The sequence below is a fragment of the Phocoena phocoena genome, chromosome 12 (assembly GCF_963924675.1).
Source record: "Phocoena phocoena chromosome 12, mPhoPho1.1, whole genome shotgun sequence".
Lineage (NCBI taxonomy): Eukaryota > Metazoa > Chordata > Mammalia > Artiodactyla > Phocoenidae > Phocoena > Phocoena phocoena.
Window position 1 is genome coordinate 28968674 of NC_089230.1, and position 26321 is coordinate 28994994.

Sequence of the window (26321 nt, forward strand, 5' to 3'; positions counted from 1 at the left end):
TCTAGTTCAGTGATCTGCAGATTGGGATAAGCATAATCCTGGAGGCTACTTTCTGGAATATTCCTTCAATGATACATCAAAGGAAATCAATTTTTGGATTTTTAGGAAAAGTCTGTTTCCTAAAATTTCTTCTTCCCTGTCTTGCCAGTAATAACTATTCTTCCACTTAAAAGAAAGCACACCTGTTACCCACCAGAAATCTTATTATGATATATGTCCCCAATTATAAAAACCTTAGGAACACTAATGAAAAAGACAGTTGGAAATATTGGTGTAGGTGTGGTATGGAAAAATGACTCTACTGACTAGACAATAATTCTCTCATAAGCCTAGATATTTCTAATAATTTACTTTCAGCAAAACTGTAGGATGACCTAATCAAGTTATCAGCTGATATATCATTACAACAAACTTTTGTTGTTAATTTAAAGAATGTAGTGACACTCCTATTAAAAAACTTTTTCAACTCCCCATCTATTTTTATTATTCTTGAAAACAGTACATTTCATCTCCCTTTTTTTTTTTTTTTTTTTTTTTTGGCCTGTGCCACGGGGCATGTGGGATCCTAGTTACCTGACCAGGAATCGAACCCGCGTCCCCTGCATTGAAAGTGCGGAGTCTTAACCACTGGACCACCAAGGAAGTCCCCCACATTTCATCTATTTGAAAATGATGTCAACTTTATGTTAAATGCCTTATTGTTATATTTTTAAATGGATGAAGATGAGTATCAAATCGGTATTGTATTTAAATTCCACTGGAAATACTTGAGTGAGATAATTATTCTCTACTGTAAATATAGAGTTTAAAAATACCATAGAAATTGCGTCTTTTGCTGCCATTTAAATTTATGGTAAAAAATGTTAGATGTTGATTTATAAATGAAAGAAAGTACTTAGTTTTTCTAATTATTTTAAAGGCTACACAAGCAAGAAAGTTTGGAGACCACTGCCACCGTTCTTGTTCCCAATTAGTACCTGATCACAAAAGGGTTCCATTTTTAACTCTGGCATTTTTTATTAAGGGTTATTTCATTTAATCCAATTTCCTAAAAAATATTTTAAGAAATCATTTCGGTTGATTCTGACTAGAAATCATTAAGATAGAAAGATTGGGAACATTGAGGTTTTATTTCATTGTTTTCCTTGGTTTGTTAAGTAATCCAAGATCATATTCTTGAAAAAAGTATTTTAAAAGAGGCCAGGAGTAAGCAAAACTCAGAGAGACTGAGAAAAGGGAGAATACAAAAAATAAAAATAAAGCTACAGTATCACTGCTGATATTGGAGATGGTGGCCTATGGTGGAGTATATTTTTAAAGGACAAGACTTTCCCACTCAAGGAACTTATAGGGCCATAATTTAATTGGCTTCACTCCTACAAAGTATAGGACACTGGCTCCATCAAGTTGTTGAGAACTCTGCAGCCTAAGTGTAGAACTTCCTCCAAAGTTACTAGGAGTTCCCTGGTAAGAGTTTCAAGGCCTCCATGAGTCTTTCAAACCTGAGGCTGCCATGCCAGGTGGTTCAGAAAATGCTCAAGCCAAATGGAAAGCATGCCTGAAATGCTGCGGGGTTTGAATCTGAAAGCACAGGGAGAGAAATGACAGCCTCAGTGGAAAAAATTGTTCAGCAGTGGCTGAAATATGGAGGAGGGAGGAGCTAAGTGTGGCTGTTGATATGCGACAGAGCTCAGCCATTTCCACTGATTGGCCCCATTCATTCAAGTTCATGTCCTCCACTACAAACAAAGACATTTCAACGTATTTGTCCTTCATGGTCTTTTTATGACACTCTATGTAGCCATAAACTCGGCAGATTTCATCTGGATCAGCCAAGTTCTGATGGGCAGCCCTGGTGATTTAATGCCACGTGAAATATGAGTTTCAATATTTGTGGGCAATTAGCTGCCAGCAAGACCAAAATTTCCTCAACCCTTGTAACCTAGAGAAGACTTTAAAGACACGTGCAGACTCTGACATTTACACAAGTACATATTGCTGAGGTGGGCCTAGAATAATGGGGTTAAGGGTGAAATAATAGGCATCGAGGAGAATTGTTGCAGGGCCTGCTAAGCTGCAGTGAGTGGCTTCATTCACTGTAGAAGAGTTATTATATCTCTGACTACTCTGTGGATTCCTCACGAGCAGATAGCGCAAAGCACCCCCTGTGGGCCTGTCATCAGGGAAGGGGATAATGAGGACAGCCAGAGAAAGCCACCATTTTAATGTGGCATGTGACAATAGCTTGATTTTTGTTGGAGAGAAATTAGGCCATCTCATTGGAAAAACATTAGGGATTCAAACAAACAAACAAGCAACAAAAAAAACTTCCACCTGTTATTATTAAATACCAAAATATATCCGCATGTGATGATTTATACCTCTTTGCTCTTTACTTATGAATTGAAAGAGCTTCTCCATTCCTTCTGCTTTGGGTACTCATAGCCCTCTTTCAGGCAACATGGAGGCCTATAAGATTCTGGCACCATCTTGCTCCTAAGTCTTCCATGGAAAGACTTTACCCTCTCAGTAAGTTCTATCTTGCTGCAAGTTCCACTTTCAGATTTTTATTTCACGCTCTCTGGATCTGAAAACCTGCGATTTATATGGTTCTGAGATCATTGTTAAAATTAGTTTAACATTATTATTAATTAATTAATTATTTAAATTAATTTACTATTATTTACTCTCCTTATTTTTGACTTGACAGGTTCCATATTGGGGGTGTTGAACCATCCTTGTCAAAACCTTTGTCAATTGCTGCAACATCCAGTTTGTCAATATTACCTAAACCAAGGCATCGATTCTTGAATTTTCTCCACTAGATCAAAAAAGAAGTAGTCGCTCTCAGCAATGATGTATTACTTTTGGAAATGTCAGGTGTAAGTTTTGCCTGACAACAAGGGCCCATCAGAGACTGACGGAAGTCTGTTTTTCAGTATTCAGTTCATTGCTCACTGACTGGTTAAACTGCCCAAGAACTTGGCTCAGCTACTGCACTGAATGCATGCCTAGGACAGGCCTCAGTGTGGTTGCCGGGTGCTTTTAGGTGAGCCCTTGACAGTTCAGACTGAGCACTTATAACTAGTGCTTTGTGCAACTGTCCCATCTTCTTGTTGGTAAGATCCACCACTCTCTGTAACAGCAGGATCCACTCATTCTCATCTGAGGACAGCGTGGAAAGGATTTTCCCCAAACCCCACCAAATAATCCCAAGAAGCCATCACGATGCAAGGTGGGGAGGGGAAGTGGGGTATATCAGAGGTGATGAAGTGGGGATGGAAGTAGATCAAGAAAACCAGTGCTAACTCTTGTCAAAGAAAATCAGCATGTCCATTCCCCCACCTTTTCCTCACGGCTGCTAGAGCAAAAGACCATAAGGAACGCTCTGCTCCACCCCTACCCTCACCAAATACCCAAGGCAGGAAGGGGCCTGGGGGATTGGCTTGCAGCATAGATTATTTATCTTCAACAGAGTGGACTTACATACTTTCATCTTGTATTTGCCCAAGGACAGGTCATTACAAAGGCTTCACCAGAATTATGCAGCTGTCATTCTACTCAGATCCAGATCCCCTGTCTTGCAAACCTCAAGGCAAGGTTACCTGAGCTTTGCACCCGTCTCCAAGGATATAATCTACAAGAATCTAGTGAAGGTCTTCTGGGGGAAAGAGTGGAGGGGAGGGATCTGGAATGTTATTTTTGAATTCCCTATTAATTAGAACAATAATAATCAAGTTCCTTTGGTTACAGTTCTCGCCCCCACCCTACGTAGATTCACTTGGAGAAGATAATCAAGAAAAAAAATGTGTTTCCAGCCCTCTTGTATAATTTAAATATTTTTCTTACTTTAAAACAGCACATTTACTCCGAGCAGGTGTTTTCTCTACAGAGCAGGATCTTATCGTGAGAGGTGACTTTTCAATCAGAGACACAGGTGACTGCTCCATGATTCTGGCTGGCCCTGGCAGCCCAGGTGGTTGCTGGCGGGGGGCCGCTCCCTGGCCTCTCGCTTCTTCCCTCACACCGCCTCCTCTCGGGCAAGAGGACGCATCTGGTCTGCATCTGAACACCGGCTTTGCAACACAATGTGACTTAGCTAGCAGGGAGCAGGGCTGGGACAGCTCCTAAGCCCTTCTTTCCTCAGAATCAGAGGTGCTGACACTCCACATTTATGTATTCATTAACGAATATTTATTGAGCCACCCCCAAGAGAGCACCAAGATGAAAAAGCATGAGTTCCAGAGGCTACCCAGGCTCAGCGCTACCTCTGCTGCCACCTCTGAGCTCTGGGACCTCGGCAAATTATGAACTCCTTTAAGCCTCCATTTCCTCTTCTATAAAAGAGGGAGAGTGATGTAGTTCCTATCTGGTAGGAATTCAGCGAGGATCAAATGAGATAAGGTTTGTAAAGGTCTCAGCCCATTGGAAGAACTGGTAGCTATTCGGCGAACTGGATTTGATAGGCTGTGAGCAGAAGACAAGTTAATTTGCTCCTCGGCTGCGCTTTCTAATCCCGTCAGACAGGTCCTATAAAGTTTTGTGTCACTCTCAGATCATAAAAAGTCCTCTGATCAGTTTTCATGCCAAGAAGGGTCTCCTTTCAGAAAGTCAAATGTTTGGTCTGGCATAACATCAAATCCTGGAGCTCCGTCTAATTGAGAGCTTCTCTCCACCCAGCTTGCCACAGGCCAGGAAGCCCAAGTGGGGGAGGGGAGAGGAGCCAGCCTCCTTCCTCCGCCCTCCTGGCTCTACCTCCTACCCACTCAGTAGCTACGATGTTGGACTTGGCAAAGGTCGGGGGCAGAGGAGGTTACAGGAAAGGGCCCAGAAGAAAGCAGATAGAGGCGGGCTCTGGCACTGAGGCTCACAGCTGCCCCTTGTCGAGGGTAGGTGGCCTTAGCCACTGCCCTTTCTGTTTGCATTTCTCAGGCCAGTGTCCCCTACCAGCCCTTTATGTCCCTCCCTCTACTTCCAGGGACCATCGTCAAGCTCTCTCAGTGTTTCTCCTGAATCCCTTCTCACTTGATTGGAGGTGAGGAGGAAGCACACTCTCTCCTCCCTCGTCCTGTAAAAGGACATGGCTCTGCTCTCCAACCACAGATCACGTGGGACTAGGGCAGAGGTCAGTGGGCTGGCCCTCAGCTTCAATGGCTTTTTGATCATTTTGCTGTCCCCCACCCACTCTTCCTTGTCTTCCAGTGCCCTGGCTGGTGCTGAGTGAGATTTTTCCTGGTGGAATTCGAGGACGAGCCATGGCTCTAACTTCTAGCATGAACTGGGGCATCAATCTCCTCATCTCTCTGACCTTTTTGACTGTGACAGGTAAGAACTTGCTTTCCTCTAATGCCTTTTGTGCTCTTAGGACAAATCTTAGGGAAGCACACTCGCCTGAAAAACATTTTCTTGTCAACATTTTCAAACACACTCAAAAGTAAAGAGAATGGCAGTGAACCTGATGTACTGACCACCCAATTTAAAAATTTATCTGTCTTCATTTATGACCCCACCTGCTCTGTCCCCGAAATTATTTGGAGTCATTTTGTCCAAACATGTCATTTTGTCTCTAAAATTTCAGCAGGGACCTCTAAAAGATAAGACATTTAAACACTATACCTTCAATATCATTATCACACCTAAAAATATTATACTATTAATAGTCTCTTGGTATCAAGTATCCAGTCTGTGTTCACATCCTTCCAATTGTCTCATAATTATTTTTTATATTTTCTTTGAATCACAATCCAAATACTTAATTTATGATTGATTGATATGTCTCATAATCTGTAGGTTTCACCTCCATTTCTCCTCCCCCTACACTTTATATTTTTAATGAAGAAACTGGGTCGTTTGTTTCATAGAGTTTTCCCCGGGGTTGGATTTGCTGATTGTAGTCACATCACGTGACCCTCTGTCCTTCGTGTTTCCTGTAAACTGCTATTTAGATGTAGAGGCTGAAAAAGATTTAGATTTTCTTGTTTATTTGCAAACTCCTTCCCAGGTGATGGCCTGTGTCCTGCCATCAGAGGCACGTCCTGTGTGCTTGTCTCCCACTTTGTCATTCCTGCATCCTTTGAGGATCATTTCCCAGATCTGTTATCTTCATTTCATTATTCCTACTAAGTTTTTTATCAGCAATACTTCTCTTAAGGAGAAATTTCTTCTCATTAGTTATTTGCCTGCCCTGAAGTATGAATCATATAAGAAAGCCAAGATTAATGTTTGAAACTTTCTCTTTATTTTCTACTTTTCAAAATAATGAGGTAGTTCCCCAGCATCCTCCAAAACTGACCAATGAGTTGAGTTTTTGTCCCTTCCTTTATTTTATATGTATATATATAATGCATAAATATTAAATAGTATCTATAATACAGAGATAATATATATTGATACCATTTCAAAAGTGGATGTATAGTCAAAAAAGTATATATCTATATGTAGTACTTCTGAATCTTGTTGACTTTTTTTGGAGTATATCTACTTTTGGAAATGAACTTTTAGAGTTATTAATTAAGCACAGTTTGGGTTTTTACACAAAATTTTAAAATATTTATGTCCTACATTTTTGGAAATAGCCCAAGATGAAAGGAAACACAGGAACTGGTCATTTGCATCAACCGTACGTCTCCTGCTCAGATCACACACATAGACCCGTGCCCTTCACCTTCTCACACACACACAACACACACACTTACCTACTATTTATATGGAGAAGGAGAAATATAAAAGAAAGTATGGAAATGATGAAGGATGAATAAAGATGACACGAATTTCTGGGAAGGATAGCTAATACATAGGATGAGCTTGATGAAGATTCAGAAGTTCTGCATGGGCTCTTAGAACAAATGTTGGGAAAGCATACTCATTAAAAAAAAAAATTCTGGAATGAGCTCAAACCTGTAAATGACATTGCATTGGACTAGGTTTGAAATTCTGTACTTTTCAAAAATCAATTTTCCAAGTAAAAGATATAAGGGTTCTGCTTGGTGGCAAGCCCTTGGACACCAACTTTTAGCACAATTTCAGCTGTATCAATGAGAACAGAGTGTACCAGAGACACAGACATCTCTGCTGTGCTCATAATACAGCTGCAGTATGGCTCTCAGCTCTGAGTAAAATATTTGACGAGGGTTGCAGTGTGCCCACCAAGGGAGGGCAACCTGGATAACGTGGCAGGTGACCTATGGTCTGTGAAGAACGGTTGCAAGAGTTTGGGAGTTTGACTTGGACAAGAGGATGCTCAGCAAGGGATGGAGGTGCATTCAAATATTTGCGCCACTTTCGTGAAGAAGGGATGAGGAAGGCTGATCCAGAGGACAAAGCAGAACCTCTGAACCCAAGTTCCCGGAAGGTAGACTTGGGCTTAGGAATGAGTGAGGAATATGTTTGAAACAGACAGGGCTGACTCACAATGTAGTGTGCATTTTTGATAAGTGATGAGCTCCTTGTTACTGCAAATACTCAAACAGAAGAGCATATAAGTTTGCTGAGATGACATTTTGGGTTTTTTTTTTTTTTCCACTTTTTATTTTCTGGTTTTATGCCCCAGAGAGGAAAGAAGGACCAATTCTCCAAGCACTTTATTAAGCACTCTCTTGGACAAAACCCTGTGTTAGCAGCAAGAAAAGCACAGAGGGAGCGGACTTCAATTAAAATTGCCAGAAGGACTGCAGAGCTGTTCCTTCTCCCTGCTTCCCCCCACCTCAGCACAGCTGACCTATAAGTGGTTAATATGCATAGCTCCTTCCACTTTGCATTACCAAATGCCTTCCGCATAACTGCTCAGTCAGTGTTCCCAACTGACCAGTTGTGATTTGTGGCCGCTAAGGGCTATTTGCATTGTTTCAGTCTGTGGCTGGTCTGAGCCTGTGTTCAAAAAAATCCAGCCTCCTCCTCCCTGCTCCTGGCCACACTGGACTTTCCGCTGAGCCTGGGGTGCCGCAGTGCAAGGGTGGACTCAAGTGCATCGGGGGCCACCTCTCACCAGCTAACATACCTTGACCTTGGTCAGTACTACAAAGGGACTATACCTCTGGCTAGAAGCGCTCAGAGGGAAAACTAGGTTGGCGGGTGAGATCCATCAAAACCTGGAGGGTCCTGCTTCTTTTTGATGCATCTTAGCAAGTCAATGCCTTTCATTCGAACCATTATCCCTTTTTTTCTCTGAATCCAGGAAGCAGTATTACAAATACTGTCAGCTACTAAAATGATGAAATATTGTCAACATGAAACGATTTATTCAAATCAGAGTAAAGAAGGGGGAGCTCATTCCAAGAAGAGTCCATCTGTATAAATATGTCTTTAAAAATGTCTACCAAGTAGACACCAAACTGCTATGGCGGGGATTCCCAAGAGAGGAATGGTAGAGGGTAAGGAGAGAGGAGATAGTTTACCTTCTGTTTTATGTGTTTCTGTGTTGTTTGAGTTTTTTTTTTTTTTTTTTTTTTGGCAATGAGCATTTCTATTACCTTTTTTTTTTTTTTTGCGGTACGCGGGCCTCTCACTGTTGCGGCCTCTCCCGCTGCGGAGCACAGGCTCCGGACGCGCAGGCTCAGCGGCCATGGCTCACAGGCCCAGCCGCTCCGCGGCATGTGGGATCTTCCCGGACCGGGGCACGAACCCGTGTCCCCTGCATCGGCAGGCGGACTCTCAACCACTGCGCCACCAGGGAAGCCCTATTACCATTTTGAAAACGAAAAGTATTATGTTCACCAAGAAGATGGCATTGGGTTTAAATTGTGATATTTACAAGATTGCTATTCACTTTACCAGAGAAAGCTGGGGTTGTTTGTGAAAATGAAACTTTCAGAGGCTGGCTATATTTTTAATTTGTGATTGCTATTTCCCTGGATACAACCAGCATGTTTGAAAATACATATGTTTTCATATATGCTCTAAGAAGCAGCTGTCCACAAATTGGATGAAAGCAACACAAAATGCATCTCTAACCAATTTCTTTTGTCCTCTCTAGATCTCATTGGCCTGCCATGTGTGTGCTTTATATATACAATTATGAGTCTAGCATCTCTGGTTTTTGTTGTTGTGTTTATACCCGAAACAAAGGGATGCTCTTTGGAACAAATATCAGTGGAGCTGGCAAAAGAGTGAGTATTATATGCATTGCTCTCCAAACAACACTCTTTGATCAAAACTTCAGCTTTTATATACAGTGGAATAATAATAATATCTGAAATTTTTTAGGATATTCCCTTTGGTGGAGAAACCATATCTCAAAGCATAATTCGAGTTTCTCTGCCATGCGTTTAATTTGGCTAATTCAGCTAAGGAATTAGAATAAGCAGAGCTTTCTAACAAGTGAAACTTTCAAAGCTCTTTTCAGTAATGATTGAAGAACCTCGCCCATCTCTGGTTTTCCACACAGTGGGTGGGAGTTGCTTGGGGTTTCAGGTGGTCCTGGAATGTCATGCTTGCCTTGTGCTAGCACCGTGGGCTTCAGCCTTCCACCTCTATCACACTTGTAGGTCTCTAAGCCCTAAACATTTGTTAAGGCTAAGGTTACCAGGAAAACTCTTGGGCTTAAATGTCTACAATTATTCTAACTATGGCACAAAGTGCACTAAGAAAGATAAAGAGTTTCCTACATGAATAGGCAGTTAGAACACTGGTTAAATAAAATTTATATGGAGAGACTGCTTGAACAATTTGACATAGCAGTGGCCTGTAGAATACTCCCCTTTTCTTTAGGAGCAGGTCTCACAGCTCTGACTGTTGAAACTGTGGCCTGGGGGAGGAGAGGATGCACAGGGGACAGGAATGAAGGCGAACCTGTTGCTCTTCCTAGGATTTAATCATTCTGCCCAAAAATGTAGGGATACTTGTTCGTGGACTTTAATATAACAGGAGGAAACTACATAATTACAGTTTGTGCCTTTCTTCTAAAAAAAACTTTCATTACAGTAGAGAGAAATGTATGATGGCTACAGAAATGGTGGGCATAGTGATTCTTCAGCTTTTGTCTGAAGGAAGGGTAAACCTGATAGGTGAATTGATGGTAGGTATGTGTACAAATATATAGACCGAGCTCTTAATCCCGGCTTATTAGTATTATATAATTTTTTTTATTATTATTAGGGTATGAAGTAAGTAGGAGTATGGATGATTTTTACTTTGTACTTTATATACTTTAAAATGGTTTACAGGGAATTCCCTGGCGGTCCAGTAGTTAGGACTTGTCACTCTCACTGTCAGGGCCCGGGTTCAATACCTGGTCAGGGAACTAAGCTCTCACAAGCTGAGAGGAGTGGCCAAAGGAAAAAAAAAAGGTTTACATTTTAAAGACATTTCATTTTGGTAAGCAGAAAAACTTTTCTCTTAACTCAAGGTAAATGTCAACTGTAGGGATAATTTTTGATGCTGATAAGGCCCTATTTTTAAAGCCTTCAATGAAAATGAAAAGTATTCCTTTACAAAGAGAAATATAATTGTCAGGAAAGCCAGCTATCTCCTTGGCCTGGCCAGAGCATTGCCTGGCTCTATTCAAGTTGAAGTCAAATAACTGGATTTCTTGGAGAGCACAGAATCTGAAGGACAATTAATTACACATACATGATTCAAATAACTAATAGCCTCAGACCTTGATAACGCAGTGCATTCATCTGTAAACTGTAACATGAGAGTTATCTTTGAAGAGTTAACCCTATAGCCTTATGCCTGAGGGCCAATGCAAATCCTCATCTTCAAAGCCTTGAGTAACCCTAGCCCTGATAGTATTCCTTTCACCAGGATCATCAATGTTTTCTAGTCCCACTTTTTTTTTTTTTTTTTTGGTCACGCCACAGGGCATGCAGGATCTTAGTTTCCTGACCAGGGATCGAACCTGTGCCCCTTGCAGTGGACATGGGGAGCCCTAACCACTGGACTGCCAGGGAATTCCCCCCATTTTCTTTTTATATTGCCTTAGCTAAAACTCCAGTGATTTCACTTCCTTAATTAAGTAGGTTATAAAGTTTTGGCATCCGGGAACGGTCTTGGCCCGTTATCTTTCGTATGTAACCTCTACAGTGCCTAGCTTGAAATCGATTCCTAGCAGATGATTAAAAAGTATCCACTGTTCAGTTGGATACCTTGTGGTCAATCGGATGCTGAATTCATTGTGTGTGGGGTTTAGATTATGGGTAACAATATAAACCACAACAAGTTTTGATCTGTGGATCACAGACGAGATTTAATCTTATGATCTAACAATCTGTGCAACAGCAAGAGGTATGTGTTCAGAAAAGGGAGACATATGGCCTGCACCATACCACTCCCTGCCCGCAACTTCAGAGATTATTCATTCAACTCTTTGTTGATTATCTACTATGGAGTAGACACTGTATTAGGAAAGGACTGAAAATATAGGAGACAAAGAATCCATAGCTCCTTTATTTGGAGAGGCAGACCAGAAAACAGACCACTGCAATACACTGTGTTGGCAAGTGCAAAGGAAGGGCATATGTGTTGGGGTAGAGAATGCCTTTAAAAATAAAGGTTTGTTACAATTCTTGTGAGCAGTACTAACTAAAAAATTGAAGCAGGGAGAAAGCAGTAATGAATTAATTGAACGAAACTAAGAATCACTCCTCATTGCCCTCTTTTTTAAAAAGTCTAACTTGAAGGCAGAATGTACTCAACGAATTAAGGTTAAGAAACTTTTAGATTTTTTTTTTTTAATATGGGGCTGTCAGAATGGATCAAATTTCAAACCAAATGAAAATTTGAAGACAAAACTTAAGCCAATCTTTCCATCCAGTAGGCCTCCAGAATAAGACATTCCGTAAGAACATAGTGATTTGGGTGTCTAAAACTCAACAAACCATATTCATTCATTCAGAATTCGGGGTGGGGAAGAAATCTGTCTAAATTAACAAAACTCTGCATTATGAAATGTTTTTGAATTACTCAAACTTAAATGCAGACCCTCTCCAAGAAAGTTTTAAATTGCAAATTAGGATAGATCCAAAAGCCCAAGTACTACCCACCCCTAGACAGACTCCACAAGTACCAGGAGGTTGGTGTAGAAGAACAAAGAGAGACAAGGGCACAGGTGCGAATTATGAAAGACGAGGTGGCAAAACAATTCTGCATTTCAAATTCATTTCTAGGAGCAGCAAGCAGCAGTGTCTACCAGGGATGCACTTTTGTGGGGAAAGCCCAGTACCTGAGGGCAGAAAGGAAACAGTTGCCTTCAGAAATCTTGGCTAACTCTCATTTCTGCAACATCAAAGAGCCTGGGACATGCCTTAGCTTGAAGCAGTAGGTTGGCAAATGCTTTAAAAATGAAAATGTAAGCAGCCTGAATGATAGAAATTGATCAAAGTTATGTATGAAGTATGTGTGTTAAACGAGGTTCCCTGGAGGGAAATGGCAGAGGCAAAAATAGAAATAAAATACATAGTGGTATTGAAAAGTGATCGAACTAGCTAAGTGAATGTGGGGGTGGTGGAAAGCCCCCGGGGACTTGTGAGGACACGAAAGTTGAAGTGAATTCGGAGATGGAGGACGGCTACTGCCGAGCTAAGGGAGTCTTCATGAACTTCGGAGTTAATGAGACAATTAATCAACTTTTGTCCCCAGGGAAAGAGAGTCCAGATGTGTATGTCCCAATGATTTTCTAAGCAGCAAGAAAGGAAACTATTTATAATATCAAATTAACTTCAAATTTGGTACTCCGTACCGCTTGATATTTTCCTTTCTCATATTTGGAGTTGGCTTCTTTTCCTTCTATTTCTACAAGGCTGAGAAAACAAATATTCTTCCAAAGTTGTTAAGTTTCTGGTAAGATAAACAATGACTCAGTGGAGAGGTCAGAAAAGATTTCAGCAATAATGTAATTTGAAAGGATTTCATTTTGAACTTGTGCCCTGCCAGCTACAAGCACAAACACGAAATGGGACATTTGCCATATGTGCTGTTTCAGCTGTGACTTTCATTCTTTTCCCCAGTTTAAGTGGAAACAATTAGAGAAAACTAACAAGTCAATGTTTTGTAAATATTTTAGTTCTGAGACTTAGGTTATTTTTCACTTTTAGCAGCTCATTTTATGTGGTCATTCCTTCATTCATTCACCCAAATTCATTTATTCGCTAAATACTTACTGAGCACCTGTTCCGTGCCACGCACTGTTCTAGGTGCTGTAACATTCATCAGTGAGCAAAAATGCCATGAGAATTAAGATAGTAAGCGTGTGTGTGTGGGGGTACTTTTGTTTTTAGGGGTTTTTGTTTCGTTGTACATTTTTATTAGAGTAGTTGATTTACAGTGTTGTGTTAGTTTCTGCTGTACAGCAAAGTGAAGCAGCTATACATATACATATATCCACTCTTTTTTAGATTCTTTTGTCATATAGGTCATTACAGAGTATTGAGTAGAGTTCCCTGTGCTATACAGTAGGCCCATATTGGTTATCTATTTTATGTATAGTAGTGCAACACTTGTTATTTTCTATTTTTTTTTTTTTTGGTAGTGGCCAACCTAATGGCTTGAGGTGGTATCTTATTGTATTTATTTATTTGTTTATTTATTTATGGCTGCGTTGGGTCTTTGTTACTGTGCGTGGGCTCTCTCTAGTTGCGGCGAGTGGGGGCTACTCTTCATTGCAGTGTGCGGGCTTCTCATTGCGGTGGCTTCTCGTTGCGGAGCATAGGCTCTAGGCATGCAGGCTTCAGTAGTTGTGGCACGCGGCCTCAGTAGTTGTGGCTCACAGGCTCTAGAGTGCAGGCTCAGTAGTTGTGGCGCACTGGCTTAGTTGCTCCGTGGCATGTGGGATCTTCCCAAACCAGGGCTTGAACCCATGTCCCCTGCACTGGCAGGCGGATTCTTAACCACTGTGCCACCAGGGAAGCCCAGGGGGGTACTTTTGATTGGTGATCTCAGAAGGTTATCCTGAGAGATAACATTTAAGATAAAATCTGAGTAGTAATGAAGAGCCAACTCTGCAAAGGTAGGGGGAAAGAGAATTCAGGCAGAGAACAGCTAGTGCAAAGACTAAATCAGAAACACACTGGACCTGTTCCAGAGACCAAAAGATGCTCAGGAGGCTGCGATCTTTGAGATCCAGTGGGTAAGTCGGTGGAGACTGACGTGTGGGGCTTTATAGACTGAGTTTGGATTTCATTCTAAGTGCAATGGGAAGCTACTAAAGTATTTTCAGCAGGGGAGTGGCGTGACCTCATTTATTTTAAGGCGTGCCAAGCCAGCGTCTGCAGGCACACAGCTGAACACGGCTGAGAAAGCACACGAGCACAGGGCTGGGGCCCAGGTTCAATCATCCTGACTGACCTCAAGAGGCCCCCTCCATGCTACCTGGCAATCACCCATGTCCCTTGTCCATGAACTGTCTCTCCTAGACAACTGCTCAATGCCAGCCTCTCTCTGGAAACCTCCCACCTCCTTAGCCGTCCTCACTCCCGCCAACAGCCTTGCTCCTGACTTCACGGAAGAAATGAACACAATCAGAAAGGGACTTCCTTACCCTTCCACCTCAACCCACACGTCAGTACTTGCATCCAAATACACCACCATCCCTCTGGGTTCTATCTTTTAACTCATTCCTATGTGAAGCCAACCACCTCATGCCCTCTGCCCTTCCCTTCTCCAGAACATTCCCCAATAGTCCTCCCTGATCACCCCTGCATCATCCATATCTTCCCTCTCTCCTAGATCTCTATGTCACATCAGCAGAGCAACCTTGTGTGATTTTTTCCCCCAGCTTAAAAAAAAAAATCTTTTGATCCCATTTTCCTCCCTAGGTTTTGCTCTTGTATCATATTTTTAATTAGATTTATCTATTTTTATTTATTCATTTTTGGCTGTGTTGGGTCTTCGTTGCTGCTCGCGGGCTTTCTCTAGTTGCAGGGAGCGGAGGCTACTCTTGGTTGCCATGTGCAGGCTTCTCATTGCAGTGCTTCTCTTGTTGCGGAGCACGGGCTCTAGGCACACGGGCTTCAGTAGTCGTGGCATGTGGGCTCAGTAGTTGTGGCTCGCAGGCTCTAGAGCTCAGGCTCAGCAGTTGTGGCGCACAGGTTTAGTTGCTCCGTGGCGTGTGGGATCTTCCTGGACGAGGGATCGAACTTGTGACCCCTGCACTGGCAGGCGTATTCTTAACCACTGTGCCACCAGGGAAGTCCTGCTCTGCTATCATTTATTTTCACCTGTATTCTTTGCCATCATTTATAGCAAAGTTCTTTCAGAGTTGTCTCTATTCACTGTCAGCAATTCCTCTCTTCCTATTCTCTCATGAACCTGCTCTGATGAGACTTTTATGGCCATTACTCTACTGTCATCGCTCCTTTTAACATCCTGGTTACCTCCATGTTGCTAAACCCCGTGATCAGTTCTCATCCGTTGTCTTAATGGCTCATGCAGTGACCATCCCCAGCACTGGCTGGGGTGAGCACGCCCTCCTTCCCAAAATACTTGCTTCGCTGCCTTCAGGGACCGGCCTCCTGGTTGTCTCCTACCAGTCACGCCTCCTCAGCATGCTCTGCTGGTTCCATCTCATCTTTCACTGTCTTAAAGTTGGTGTGCCCTAGGGCTTCGTCCTCTGACCCCTCCTCTATCCCCTCACGGGCTCACTGATCTCAAAGTTATGGTCTTTACACCATCCATATGCCACTGAATCCAACATTTACATCTCCAGCTTCAATATCTCTCCTGAACACAAGGCTTGTCTATTCAACTGTTTGCTCTCCAGCTCTTTTCAAATGTCTAACAAATATTACAAACATGATCTGAATTGAACCCCAATATTCCCCAAACCTACTCCACTCGCAGACTCTTCCACCTCAGTTGATGTCAACCTTATCCTTCTACTTGCCCTGGTCACAAACCTTGGCGTCTCCCCTGACTCTTTCCCTCCACCCCATGTTCAGTCTTTCAGAAAACAGTGTTGGCTCTAATTTAAAAATAGATCCAGGGATTTCCCTGGAAGCGCAGTGGTTAAGAATCCACCTGCCAATGCAGGGGACACGGGTTCGAGCCCCGGTCTGGGAAGATCCCACATGCCTCGGAGCAACTAAGCCCTGCGCCACAACTACCGAGCCTGCGCTCTAGAGCTTGTGAGCCACAACTACTGACCCCCTGTGCTGCAACTACTGAAGCCCGTGCTCTGCAACAAGAGCAGCCACTGCAATAAGAAGCCTGCGCACCACAACGAAGAGCAGCCCCCGCTTGCTGCAACTAGAGAAAGCCTGCACGCAGCAATGAAGACCCAACACAGCCAAAAATAAATAAATTAAATAAATAAATGTATTAAAAAAATATATAGATCCAGAGCCTGCCACCTGCACTGCCCCTCCCTTGATCTGAGTCGCCGTGCTCTCTCCTGCGTTACTGTAGTAACCACCTGCCTGGTCCTGTTTTCAGCCTCCATCCCCTCCGATCTGTTTTCAGCACAGCAGCCAGTGATCCCTTTAAATATGATCAAGCTATTCCTTTGCTCAAATCCTCCCGCGGCTCTGATGGCCCGTACAGCCCTACATATCCTTCTACTCTCCCCCGCTTTCACCGTCATCAGCTGCACTGGCCATTTTGCTGCATCCCAAACACACCACGCAATGCTCAAGACTCAGGGTCTCTGCCCTGGTTTCCTCTGTCTAGAATTCCCTTCCCTTAGATACCCACTTGTCCCACCACTTTATCTCCTTCTGAATTGTCCTGTTACCCTATTTAAAATCACAATCATGTCCCAACTCTGCATCCACTCTCTTTTTTCAGTTTTTCCCCCAAAGCTGGTACCTTCTATATTTCACTCGGTTTCTTGTCTATCTCCTCTCGCTCCATTAAGTTCCTTGAGGGCAGGGAATTTTGTATACTTCATTCACTGTTGTTTCCCAGCACCTGGAATAATTTCTTCGCATATAATTGAAGCTCATTATTGAAAATGAATAAATTAATGAATTAACTGGATATAGGAGTAAGGCAATGAAGTAGTCAGGGTGGTACCTAAATTTTTAGCTTGAGAAACTGCATGGACGGTAACACAGGGGAGCCCTTTCAGAACTAGGTTTCAGGGCTGGAAAGATTACAGAGATGTCCATTAGACATCAGATGGATATAGTACTGGTTGGCAGCTGGATATGTTAAGTATGAAATTCTGGAGACACTCAGAGTCAGGGTCAGATTTGGGTAAGTGGTATTTAGGTTATGGAACCAGATGAGATCATCTGGTCAGAGAGCAGAGAGGAGAATGAGGTGCAGGACCAAGCCCTGGATTATGCCAACACATAGAGAACAGGCAGAGGGTGAGTATCGAAAGGACTGAGAAGGAGCCAACGGTGAGGCTGGAGAGGAGCCAGGAGAACATGGTATCACTGAAGCCAAGAGGAGTGTTGTCAGGAGGGACTGGATGATGCTGGGAAGGGGAGCAAACAGGATGATCACAACCTCGACGGTCTTTACCCACTGCTGCTCCTTTCACAAGCATCCCACTCGCCCTCGCACCACTCTGCGTTTCAGCTCACTCTCTCAAGCACCTACCAGGACTGGGAATCCACTGAAGAGTCATCACCCGTGTCCTCACTTCCCTTCTTACCTTCCTTAGATCCCATGCACCACCCCTCCCTCTACCCTGCCCTCTCTCCCTCCATTCAGGCAAACCTTAATTCTGATTAAGCCAATCCTTAGCTTGTTTTATCCCTGCGTCCAAGGAACTTGGCTTGAGATACACCCAACTATACTGACAGGTCCAGTTTTAAATTGATGAACATAAGTCTCAAGTAGGTCTTCAGGAATGTCCTGCAACCTACCACATGGCCCTGGTCAGTTGATTTTCCTACTGTCCAAGATGGTGGCCTCACACCCTGTCCCCTCTCAAGCCTCCAGCACTCCCTCCCACTTCCTCACTCTCTGCTGATAGTCTTGGGTTTTTAGTTCACTGAGAAAACAGAAAGAAAGAGCCCACTTCATCCTGCACACTATCTATTCAACTACCTACATCTATGCCCACCTTCTCTCTCTTGGTGCAAAGGCCAATTCTTCCATTTGTCTTGAGCATGTCATCAATTTCCCCCTTCTATGGGATTATCATCACACACAGAGCTGCAGGACTCCCCATCCTAAACAACATACCTCCCTAGACCTCAAATCTCAAATTCCCCACCCAGTACCCACTCACCCCCTGCCCACTTTTCAGTTCCAGAGCGCTCTGTTGTCTCCAGGTCCTCACCTCTCATTCTTTCTTGAACTTACTGCTCTCAGGCTTTCTTTCCTGCTTTCTGGCTCCCCAGGCTACTCACGACTTCTGCCGAGTTACCAAACCTCAGGGTCAGTTCCCGTGTCATGTGACTTTCCAGCAGCACGTACCCAGGCCCTAATGCTCTCTATCTTTAAACATTTTTTTTTTTTCCACTTGTCTTCTGGAATATTACAGTTTCCTGGTTTTCCTCCTACCTCATTAGTCATTCCTTGGTCTCTGCTGCTTCCCCTTCCTCCCTCCCTCCCTTCAAATACCATAACGCCCAGGGCTCAATCCTTAGATCTCCATCTACACTCACTTCTTGGATGTATTCCCGTGGCTTTATCAGCCATCCATAAGTTGATGACTCTCAAATGATTTATCTCTAGTCTCGGACCTTTTACCTGATTTTCGAATTCCGAAATCCAACTGTCCACTTGACATCTTTGGTTGGAACATCCAACAGGCATCTCTAATCTGACAGAACTCTTGATTTCCAGTCCCCTTGATGACCCAGTCACATTTCCTCCGCGGGCCTTCTGCTCGGGGGGAACTTCTGAGGCCAGAGGTTTAGGATTCATCCACGCTACTCCTTTCACCCCCACAGCTAGTATCAGTAAGTCTTGTTAGCTGTTAACAAAACATATGAATATGCACTTTCCACCAGTACTGTTCTAAATCCAAGCCACCATCTTTTATTTGGACTTACTAACCTCCAAACTAGTCTTCCTCTTTCAACTCCTGCGCTCTGCACGCTATCCTCCATGCGGCAGTTAGATGGATCTTTTATTTATTTTTTGTAATAAACATTTATTATTTCACACAGTGTCTGCGGGTCTGGAGTTTAGGAGTGGTTTAGCAGGACGGCTCTGGTTCTGGAAGTTGCAATCTAGCTGTTGGTCAACGCTGCAATCATCTGAGGACTTCACTGAGGCTCAAGGATTAAATTTTTTAAAAAAATATTTATTTGGTTGTGCCGGGTCTTGGTTGTGGCAGGCAGGCTCCTTAGTTGTGGCATGAGAACTCTTAGTTGCAGCATGCATGTGGGATCTAGTTCCCTGATAGGGATCGAACCCGGGCCCCCTGCATTGGGAGCACGGAGTCTTATCCAGGTGCCACCAGTGAAGTCCCTAGATGGATCTTAAAAACATCATTCCTCAGCTCAAAATCCCATGGCTCCTACTACATTTTGAATAAAATTCAAGCTTCTTAACTATGGCTGCTACCCTCCCCTCCAACCTCACGTCTGTCATTCAGGTACTCGCCATGCTTTAGCCATACTGGACTTTCCGCAACACAGCACTTAGCTGCAATCCTTCACATGGTTCCCTCCCTAACTTCACTCCAGTTTCTGATCAGATGTCACCTGATCTTTAGAGATGCCAGCAGTATGATACAGTCCCCCACACCCCAACTAAGTCATTCTTTTTCCCTTTCTTGGTTTACTTTTCTCCTTAGCACTCTTACTACTTGAAATTATATGCTTACGTGCTTGGCTCCTGTTAAGGTGTAAGCTCCTTGAAAGCCAGACTCTTTATCTCCTCCATCCATAGCACCTGGCATGTTGTAGCCACTCGATGAACTGGTTAAATTATAGGACAGGATATTTGAAAGGGGACAGACAGGTTCAAAGGTGCTTATTTATTTTATTATTATTATTTTTTTTTTTTGCGGTTCGCGGGCCTCTCACTGTTGTGGCCTCTCCCGTTGCGGAGCACAGGCTCCGGACACGCAGGCTCAGCGGCCATTGGCTCACGGGCCCAGCCGCTCCGCGGCATGCGGGATCTTCCCGGACCGGGTCACGAACCCGCGTCCCCTGCACTGGCAGGCGGACTCTCAACCACTGCGCCACCGGGGAAGCCCTCAAAGGTGTTTATTTAAATAAACATAAAATACTAGAGCATGTTTTCATGCTGATGGGAATAATGTTGCAGAAATGAATTTGTTAATGCAGGGGCGAGGGGATAATGCAGAAAGCAGAATATGTAGATATAAATATAGATAGGCATATTGGTAAGCAGAGTTTGAGAAAAGGGAAGAAATTAAAGAGGATCTGGGATGTAATCTCCAGTAGTTCTATGTAAGACTATCCTTGGAATCCTTCCCTGCAGACAGGAATGCCATGATTATGTTCCGAGAAGAAGGCACCCCACCTTACCCTTTGCATGAGATTGATCAAAGGTCTGTGGTGCGCTGAATTTCATGACACGTGGAAACGTTGCAACAAACCTTGGTCTATTTTTGCAGAGCTAAAACATTAAAGCCCCAGGGTGATTTAAAAAATTATAGCCTGCACATTTTTAAATACTGTAAATTAAGAATGACATTTTCATTAGTGCCTCTTTCTCTTTCAGGAACTATGTGAAAAACAATATTTGTTTTATGAGTCATCACCAAGAGGAATTAGTGCCAAAACAGCTTCAAAAAAGAAAACCCCAAGATCAGTTCTTGGAGTCTAAAAAGCTACGGGGTAGGGGACAGCCAAGGCAGCTCTCTCCAGAGACCTAATGGCCTCAAAACCTTACAAATATTGATACAGTATGAGAACATTTAGGGTGTCTTCCTACCAATACATATTGGCCACTCCCATGTTTTCTCTTCGGTGTCACAGAGCTAGTTTAAAAGGGACACCCTGAAATTATAGAGACAATCTTTAATCTCTACCTGCCCAAAAGGAACCATGAAAGGTAGGTGAGGGACAAGGTCCCCAGTGACCCCTTTCTTACTCTGAGCAGGATACCAGGTTAAAAAATAATAGCGGTTGGTTATCTTCCACCTTCTTCACAGAGCAGCCTTTGAAAGACTATGAACTAGTGATGAGAATAACTTTTACCTTAAGGTTTGTATGCATAGAGGCCAGTTGCGGCTTTACCATTAAGACACAGAAGCTGTCTGAACGTAAGCTTATGGTTTTTTTTGCCTACCTACCAAGACACTACCTGCACTGGGTCTTGTGTAAAAAAGAACCAGGACACAATGTGGACAACTGCAAACATGTTCTAGGTTAGGATAGGGTCCTGGTTAGGATTTTGGTGATAAATTTCTAATTACGGTTCAACAAGGATAAAGATTATACATCCTATTTTACGAATTATGAACTACAATGTAATTCAAAATGTCCTTTTATAAATTTGGTATTAGTATTATAAAATATTAAGAGAAACAACTCTGCAATAGTTGAGAAAGATAAGCATTTTCCATCCATTTTTAAAAAATACGGATAGAAAGGACAATTTCAAAATCCTGGGACCATATTTATTGAGAAGTAGCTGTTAGTAAAACACGAGAAAAGAAGTCAAGCCATTAGGTTATTTATCCAAATCTGTAAGTAGTTAAGTTTGAGTTACTAAGTCAAGCTTATACAGTTCTCTCTTTGTAAGGCTTTCATGATACCTTAATAGCGATCCATAGTTTCCTGTGATTCTTCGCACCCCTCAGGATTATCACTACCTCAGGTTATGGCCTACAGGCTATAACTGATGCTGACTTTCAGATGCCTGCAAACATAATAAATGACATCCAAACATCGGGACAATTCCCTCAATGTGGTCTTCTCTATGATGAAACAGAGATCACTGACTGTACCAGAAACTTGGGTTTTCACCCACGCAACAATGGATTGCTCTCTTCTGTATTTCACCAGTTGAATTTTAAGACGTGGGGAGGCATTTTACCAATAGAATTTGGATACGATGATAGAAAATCTACAATAAAGAACCTCAAACCACTTATGCAGTAACCCATTAAATGACTAATATTATAAACTATGGGAGACACACACAAAAAGTACTGAACAACCTAACTTGAAAAAGAATACAAAAATATGATTAACCTGAAGAAAGAATCCTAAGAGTCAAAAGCCCTTTTTATTCAGCTTGAAAATTTTCTATTGGCCCATAACAAACTGTCCCAGTTTGATATAAGGAAATATGATCTACTGCATTCCCTTATAATGAAGTGACCTGACTACAACCTATGTAAGCAACAGTAAAACTGTATTATCAGGAACTCAGGAGAATGACTAGAAGTCCTGGTGCTGAAACATGCTATCTAAATTAAAATTGGCAGGGGAAGTTATGAGGAAGGGAGATTTGCAGTCTTCATTCCGCACGGTACATTTCATATGCAAGTTAGAACATGCATCGTTCGCTTGTTTTGGAAGAAGGGAGAGTGTGTTCTGTAGAGGTTCAATTTAAGCAAGTGATTATGCGCCTTCAGTGCGATTATACGCTGAGATTAGGAAAGGTCGAGACAGGTAATCAATATGAATTTACGCTGAGATTAGAAAAGGTCGAGACAGGTAATCAATATGAATTTCTTTTTCTTTGCCAAGCATCACAGATTGTAAGATATTTAACAAAACCGTTACATATTTCACTGTACAGTTCGAACACTGTATATACTTTAGCTATCTCTTGGCTTAGCCATACGTTGTAAATGGGCAGGAAACTGTTATAAACCTAGTAGGTTTATCACTAAGTGATTTCAACTTCAGTATCTTAAACACTGTCTTATATTTTTCTTTTATTACCCAGAATCTATAATGAAACAGTTCTGTTTTCAAACTAAATTTTACCCAATACGCACCCAATTAGAGCTTTTTGACTTTCAAAAATAAAAAAAGGGGGAATACTTGTAATTTATATGTATATATTCACAGTTTTTATTTATTAAAAAAATGTACAGCACTTGTGAAAAGCCAGAAGACATCAGACACACTCATTTCTTACCAGCTTTGTTAAGCATAGTGGGTCACCCATGACACTTTGCCAGGCGATACTCAAGCAAGCAGCCCTGAAACCAGACCCGGTCAGATTGTCTTTCTCCCTCTTTTCTGAGAAAGCATTTTGATGAGCTACTGATCTACATAGTTTTCAAGTCACTCGAATACTGAAAAATATTACAACAAACATCTGGATCTGCACCTTGGCTATATAATCAGGTTTCCCCCGCTTTTCGCTATTTCTTTTTTGTGAACACTGCCAAACAGGAGGTCACTTAATTACTGTTAATTAAATCTAAGTGGAAAACCTCAAATTTTTGAAACAGTCTGCTCAGAACCTGTAACTTTCATTGAATTTTATTCTGTATATTTTTTGAGGTTGCCTATCCCACTGGATCTCAAAATGAAGCAAATAAACACAAATGTAAAAAATGAAAAGTCTTAAAATCACAATTAAGTCTTTCCCAAGAAAGAAAACATAAAAGTTAGCCATTGGCCCCAACTTATGAGGGAGTGAGAGGCAGGGTAGGGGAAGGCATTGAGAAGAAAGAAGATAAAAATAAACATAAAAAATAATACATATTGTTCAGTGCAGCTTTCAAGATTTTAGAATATGGTAGGGAAAACGGAGGTTAAGATGTTCCAATTTTCCACAAAGGTTTCAAAACATTTTGGAAATTCAAGGTTTTAGTGGAAAACTGTGTTGTACTATTACCTCTATTAATTTTAACTGAGAAGCTAATATGACACTCCATTCAGCTTTATTTCTAGGTAAGATCATTGTTAGTAATTGTTAGTAATTACATTGTTAGTAATACTAAACTCCTAAACACAAATGGCCAAGCACCACTGCAGCCTGATCCTATATTACCGTTGCTGGGCCCACGGGTGAGCCAGAGAGCCACTGTTTCACAAATGCATATTTATTATAACTTTAAGAGGAGCAATCCCATATACTGAGTAGTCGCTCTTTAGCTTCACTAAATAAGACACAGCAAGGGGAAAGACTTATCTTGCAAAATGGCTTTCAAGTTCAAACTGAACTGTAGTACAATTAATTACACTGTGGCACAGAATCAGCTTTTGGGCACTTCTTGCTAAAACAGCACAATGTTTCAACTTCTGACAAGACTCTTAGTGAAGCCTTGAGTACCAACCTAAGAGTTTTACTTTCCTCTAACCAGAGTTGAGTCTTTCCAGAATAACAAAGGTACATATGAAGTACAACCCATCACAGCTTCTTTCTTATATTCATCTTATAGGTAAGAGTTTCTCTTTTTAAAACTACAACTTTATGACTTTTAAAAGATAGTTAACATTTTCTATCATGTTAAATTAGCAACATAAAACATTATGCTGAATTTATAAAGTTCTACTCCAGTTCCCTAGAATTTATATACATGTTTTTATTTCTAATCTGCAAGAAAAAAATCCCTATTTGATATTTGGTAACAGAGCATTAAAAGAAACTATACACATGTGGCATATATATATTTACAAAATACACTTCAAAAAGAAGCCAACACACTTTAGCAAAAGTCTAAGCTTGCATAGATTAAAAAAAAAAGAATTATGAATACAATTTTTGTTAAAATAGAAAATGGGGAATAGAATGGATATGAAGAGTGATCTTTTCCAAACTTTTATTTGTGCACATTCAATTGAAAAAGATAACTTTTACAGGTTCTTTGGTGCCCATATTCAGCATACAAAAATGTAAAAGACTATTCACAAATAAAACACATCAGCTCAAACTGGAAAAAAATAATGACAACAACAAAACACTTTAAGGTAGTGCACACTGTGACAGCTCTGCTCGTGGGGACATGAAATTACTGCGAAAATAAATAGAATGTCCTTTTGTAAAAGCAGCAATGTCATGTCTTGTAAACTTCCTTTTTATATTACAGCAAGGTTTGAAATAAAATCCAAAGGGACTGGAGCTTACACTGTAGCCGTGAATGAATAAAAGAGTCTATTTCCTCAATTACTGTTGGTCCAGTTTTCCTTTTGTTCTGAGTCCAATGTGCAGCAGGTTTTAAAAGGTGCTCAGTTTGGGATTCTAACCAATTACGTTATGACTTACAAAATTTCTTTCCTGCTTTCAAACACAAACGGGTATACCTGTTCCACAGCAGTAGCGACGGCCTTTACATTGGGCCCTGTAACAACACAGTGGAGGAAGGGGTGAGAAGAGGCAAAAGAGCACTAGGAAAAGCTGATTTTCCAGAATTACAAGTAACCAAGTACTTTAGAATTTATCAGGTTGTTTAAAAAAATCTACACTTACATTAATTATACACATAGTCACAGCAAGAACCAAGAGAATAAGACTTTTTTATGGACAATTAAAGGGAATCAAACACAAAATGATGATATTCATCTTGTTTTAGGGCACCATTGTGAAAAGGGAGTATATAAAAAAACCACACAGACAATCACAACGTACTATAATATGCTTATTAAAGGAAGGAGTAACAAGCGGGACTACACAGCTATTATGCTTTTGGTCACTGTAGCCTGGCTTTTGGTTAGGCTACGACTGAAGCTCACAGGAGTATCGAGGGACCCGGCAGAGCTAAACAAAGCTGCTACCAGAGCGTTGGGAAACCAGAGGGCCATTATAAACTGCACGGTCTAAACATCCCCACAAACTTACTGCTATCTGGTACTCACATGTTTACTACTAATCTGGCCATTCACCCTTACAGCTTACTCTGCCCGTTAAAAGAAAAGCACCAGGGATGAGGTTATGTTACGTATTAATTAATCTATATAATGCTAGGACTTGAAAAATGTGTAGCCTTTCATCTAAATAGCTAAAAAAATATATAAAAAGGATAATGAAAAAATATTTTTATAAAACTTATTCTGAATAAATACGTTTTTTCTACTAACGTAAACTTACCTTTTGAAAGATCCTAAAAAACGTACATATGCATCCACTGTGGACCCTTTGAAGGTACTGACCACGTCTTACCCTAGGCCGATCCTTCCTGACTCACCTCAGTCCCTCCACAGAGTAGAGCTTTGCCCATGGGAACCACTCAGTATATGTCCACTGAATTAACAGTTCATAGGGTATTCCAGAGGTTAATATGTAATGCATACTAATTAACCAGGTCAATGGTCTTCAGTTTGCTACTGTGTTGTTTAAATCTATTAACTTAATATATATTTTACATATGCATTATTTTCTTCCATACTTAGTAGGGACTTGTCAATAGATTTGGAGGCCTCTGTAAGGTCTGGGCTCCAAAGTGTAGAAACAGAGAGTCCAAAGAAGGACTTGCTCCCCCATTTTTAAGATTCAGGCATGACTCTGGCAAGAGCCTTTAAGTCTCCAAGCAAGATGTGAAAATCCATGGCTGAATCAGAACTAAAGCTTTTTTGTTGAAGGCTTACAGGTGTCAATAATTTTTA

At 41.6% G+C, this 26321-nt stretch overlaps 2 protein-coding genes across 2 annotated transcripts in view; one reads left to right on the forward strand and one right to left on the reverse strand.

Annotated features, from left to right (window-relative positions):
• Window positions 1–21131, forward strand: part of SLC2A12 (solute carrier family 2 member 12) — a 58140-nt gene extending 37009 nt beyond the window's left edge. The window contains exons 3-5 of the mRNA XM_065889023.1: window positions 5203–5325; window positions 8972–9104; window positions 20530–21131. Of these exons, the coding sequence (XP_065745095.1) occupies window positions 5203–5325; window positions 8972–9104; window positions 20530–20683 (410 nt within the window). The 3' untranslated portion in view covers window positions 20684–21131. The remainder of the gene's footprint in view (window positions 1–5202; window positions 5326–8971; window positions 9105–20529) is intronic.
• A 3396-nt stretch (window positions 21132–24527) lies between these two features.
• The window catches only part of TBPL1 (TATA-box binding protein like 1), a 29676-nt gene continuing 27882 nt past the window's right edge, over window positions 24528–26321 (reverse strand). The window contains exon 7 of the mRNA XM_065888820.1: window positions 24528–25060. Within this exon, the coding sequence (XP_065744892.1) occupies window positions 24981–25060 (80 nt within the window). The 3' untranslated portion in view covers window positions 24528–24980. The remainder of the gene's footprint in view (window positions 25061–26321) is intronic.